The 4615-nt window shown below is 41.1% G+C and overlaps 1 protein-coding gene across 1 annotated transcript; it reads left to right on the top strand.

Moving 5' to 3' along the window:
• Window positions 1-1791: 1791 nt before the first annotated feature.
• LOC111904603 (uncharacterized) lies at window positions 1792-3708 on the top strand. Its single transcript, XM_052769738.1, has one exon. It carries the CDS (start codon window positions 1792-1794, stop codon window positions 3706-3708), a length of 1917 nt encoding a protein of 638 aa, XP_052625698.1.
• The last annotated feature ends 907 nt before the right edge of the window (window positions 3709-4615 follow it).

The following is a 4615-nucleotide window of genomic DNA, read 5'->3' on the forward strand; positions in this document are numbered from 1 at the left end:
TCGACACGGGGCGTGTTCGACTTAAAAACTGTCTTTTGGCAGTTTTTCCTCTTTTCTTATTTCGGGAATGAGGTCATTTTGGAAGCAGGCAGAGCAGAAAAAAGCATTTTTGAGGAGAAGGAGTTGAAGTTTTTAGCAAGGATTGTCCGTTAAGCATTTGGAAACATTTTGATTTCGTATTTGTAAGCATTTTAATTCTTGAATTCATCTTCTAGATTTCTGGTTTTGTTCTAGTCATGTGTGGCTAGAACTCTAATTTCTCCAACTCATGTTTTGACTTTCTAGTTGTGAATCTAATCATATGACATGATGTTTGTTCTTACTTTCTATCTAATGAATTTGATTTTGCTTCAATCGAATGTTTGATTCTAATTGTGATTCTTATTGGCCATTTGAATTAGCGTTAGGTCATTCCAGTTATCTCTTTTACAAAATCCGTAATTGTTTTGTGAAATTGAACAAGTAACAAGCACTAAATTGACATCTACTGAATGAATTTAGTGTAAATCTTATTCATATACTTCTACACTCCCGAGCTTATGAGGAGTATTGGGTGTTGTTGGGAACATTCACATAAAGCTTCATGCAATCTTTCAATCTAATTCTAAGAGCTTGTTTAGATTAGGTTAGTAAGGTTAGGATTAATCAAAGAGCTTGTTTTGGTTAATTATTGTGGTGAATGGAAAGTGTTAGAGCTTGTTAACATTTTCAAGTACCAACTTAGATAAAATGAAACAAAGGTCTTGTCATCTTGGATTCACATTGTTGAAGTGTCATACATGAAGTTGGAGTCTTTATAATATCATAATTTAATTTACTCATTCAGCCAATTACTTGTGATTTTACTTTATTTGTCTAATCATTGCAATCAAATCCCCCTTTTTCTTTCATCTTTTGTGAACAAGTACCTTACACAAAAGGGTATAGACTGATTGTCCTGTGTCTCTGTGGATCGACCCTACTTGCCTTGTACTACTTTCTAGTGCAATAGAGTAGTGTTACTTAGGAGTATATCGTACCCCTTTATTTTTTGGGTTTGACACCCTTAACAAATTGGCGCCGTTGCCGGGGAGACGGTGTTACTAATTGTTTATGCCTAGATCTTTTCATACAGGTACACCATTGCCAATTGATTCGGAGATAGAGAAGACTGCAAAGAAGTTAAGGAAGCAAGCCAAGCTTCGTAAGAGGCAACCGGTTTCCGGTACTTCTTCATCATCCAATCTCCCGGTCATCAACATTTGGGAGGACATACCCCTCTCAAGTGTATCCGCATCAGAAACAGACAGCCCATCACTCTCACCACAAATAACCTCACCCATAAATACCACTCCACCCTCTTTACCTATTCATAATATCCTAAACAGTTCACCTACAAAAACCACAACCAATTATCAAGCCATGGCACATAACCCTGGAGGGAATCAAGGTCCTCCAAACCCACCACCCGAACAAACTCTCCGTCAATGGTCAAGACAAGAGGTGACTCAACAACCTCTTTGCATCACATACCCAGCCGCCACCAACTTGGAACTAAAATCCGGGCTTATCCACTTACTCCCAACTTTTAGAGGATTGGAGAACGAAGATCCTCACAAGTTCCTCACCGAGTTCCATGTAGTATGTGTGGGTATGAAACCACACAATGTCATGGAGGATCAGATTAAGCTTAGGGCATTCCCCTTTGCAGTGCAAGACGCTGCCAAAGACTAGCTCTATGTCCTTCCACCAGGGACGGTGACTACTTGGGTAGACCTTGCGAGATTGTTCTTGGACAAGTATTTTCCCGAGATGAAAGCTTCCGACCTACGGAGGGAAATCATTGGAATCAAGCAAAAAAAGAGAGAAGCTTTTCACAGATATTGGGATCGATTCAAGAAACTTTGTGCTCGATGCCCAAAGCATGGAATTACCGAATACCAGCTCCTCCAATGTTTCATTGAAGGAATGACTCCAATGGAAAGAAGGCTTCTTAATGCCTCTAGTGGCGGATCTTTACCCGACAAGACTCCTACTGAAATCCGCAATCTAATCAAGAACATGGCTGAAGATTCCAAACATTCAAGCCATGATGAAGAATGGTACACAGATACACCCCAGGGTGTAAAAGAAGTTCAAACTCCTCAGATTGAAGCTCAATTGTCCGAGCTCACAAAAGTAGTCATGATGCTAGCCAAAGACAAAGGTGTGCAGCCCACACCCCGCCCTTGCAGTATTTGTACTCAAGTGGGGCATCCTACCGACATGTGCCCTCAGCTTCAAGAGGAAGATTATGAAGAAGCAAAAGCCATGGGAGGTTTTCTTAGGTCTAATCAAAGGGGATATGAGCAGCCATGGGGTGATCAAAGATGGAGTAACAATCAAGGTTGGGGAGGACATCAACAGGAAAATTATCAACCAAGTCAACCACATCAATACCAGCAAAGACCAGCTTTTCCACCACAAAACTTCCAGCCAAGGCAGCCACAACACTCTCCTCAACAATCGGGTTCATCAAGTATGTCCTTAGAGGACATAGTGAAGAGTTTGGCAACCAGTACACAAGCTTTCCAACAAGAGACAAAAGCAAGCATAAAGAACTTAGTGAAACAAGTTTCACAGCTTGCCACTTCTGTAAGCAAATTAGAATCTCAAGGAAAGTTACCTGCACAAACTGAAACAAACCCAAGGCACAATGTGTGTGCCATCACATTGAGAGGCGGAAAGAGCTATGATGGTCCAAAAGTGTCGGTTGATCAAAAGGAAGAAGAAATAGTGGTCGAAGAGGCAACCAAAGAAGAGAAGAAGGAAGATAAAACAACCGAAAAGAAGCCCTTTATCACTGAGTCTAAGGCCACACCTACTCCATTTCCCGAACGATTAAAGAGCACGAAGAAAGAACGGGAGGAGAGTGAGATTATGAAAATGTTCCAGAAAGTTTATATCAACATTCCACTCATCGAGGCCATCAAGCAGGTACCTAGATATGCAAGGTTCCTTAAGGATCTTTGTGTATCTAAAAAGAAATTAAAAGGAAATCAAGTAGTAACAGTTGGGGAGCATGTATCCGCGGTTTTGCAAAAGAGGATGCCCCCGAAGTGCAAGGATCCCGGTGTCTTTACCGTGCCTTGCAAATTGGGGAATCTTTATGTGCCTCGAGCAATGATTGACCTAGGTGCATCCATAAATGTCCTACCATATTCTCTTTTCAAATCAATTGGTGTAGGAACATTGAGCAAAACAGGTGTGATCATCCAACTTGCAGGTTGGTCTTTGGTACATCCAAAAGGTGTATTGGAGGACGTGTTAGTGAAAGTTGATCAATTTGTTTTCCCGGCTGATTTTTATGTCTTAGATATGGGAGATGATGACTCTCCAAGTTCAAGTTCCATACTTTTGGGTAGACCTTTCCTTAAAACTTCTAAAACAAAAATTGATGTCTACAATGGAACTTTAAGTATGGAATTTGATGGTGAAGTTATCAACTTCAATGTTTATGAAGCAAAAAAGGTTCCTTCTGATGTTAAATATGTGAATTTTGTGAATATGATCCAGCCATTGGCTGAAAAGAGCTTACAGTCGACTAACCATGATTTTATGGAGTTAGTCTTGTCACAAAAATTAGACAGGGAAAAGGCCAAAGAACTTGCAAAGGAGTGCGGTATAAACGAGGAGGTGCTGGAGATTTTGAAGTTCAAGGATGATAAGCACATGCGGATTGCTGGATGAGAAGTAGAATTACCTACTACTGAAGCCAAACTCCTTCTACCGGTGGAACAAACACAAGATCCGGGAGCAAAAACTCCACCGGACCCCTTAAAGAATATACATGTCGAGAAGGAGAGCACTCAGCCGGTCATCAACTCAAATAAACTATCAAAGAAGGAAGAGAATGAGTTGATAACCCTGGTGAACAAATACCAAAAAAGGACTAAGTGGACAATCCTGATATTAAAGGTTTAAGTCCTTTTTGGTTTGTGCGCAAAAAGAAAGCCAAAGGAAGGTTGAAGGTTCCGTTGAAGGAGGTGGCAAGAAGATTGATGTGTTGGAGAGACCCACATACTTAGAATGAAGCATATGCGGGGACAAAGTCGAGCCAACGACCTAAAACAAGGGCAGCTAACCGGGAGGCAACCCGGGGGTATTTTCGTCATTTTTCGTTAAAAAATTTCGTTTTTGCATTCTTATGGTTTTTAATGTTCCAAATGTGTTTTGTCATTGTTTTCAAACCAAAAGAACAGACCTTGGGGTGGAAAAGTATTTCATTTCCAAGAGAGGGAAATTTTCAAATTCAAAAAGTGGGGATTAACATCCAGGGACCAACACGGTACGTGTTCCTCTTAGCCTTAATGGAACACGAGCCGTGTCCATGAAAAAAAGTCCCAAATTCTTCCAGAGACCAACACGGGTCGTGTCTAGTTTTGGCCTACAATTGACACGGGTCGTGTCCATGCAAAAAAAGTACCAAATTCTTCTAGAGACCAACACGGGTCGTGTCTCATTTTGGCCTGCAATTGACACGGGTCGTGTCCATGCAAAAAAAGTCCCAAATTCTTACAGAGAGTAACACGGGTCGTGTGGGGTTTTGGCCTTGACCCAACACGGGTCGTGTTCGTCTTTAACTTAGCATAAAACC

The sequence above is a fragment of the Lactuca sativa genome, chromosome 3 (assembly GCF_002870075.4).
Source record: "Lactuca sativa cultivar Salinas chromosome 3, Lsat_Salinas_v11, whole genome shotgun sequence".
Taxonomy (NCBI): Eukaryota; Viridiplantae; Streptophyta; class Magnoliopsida; order Asterales; family Asteraceae; genus Lactuca; species Lactuca sativa.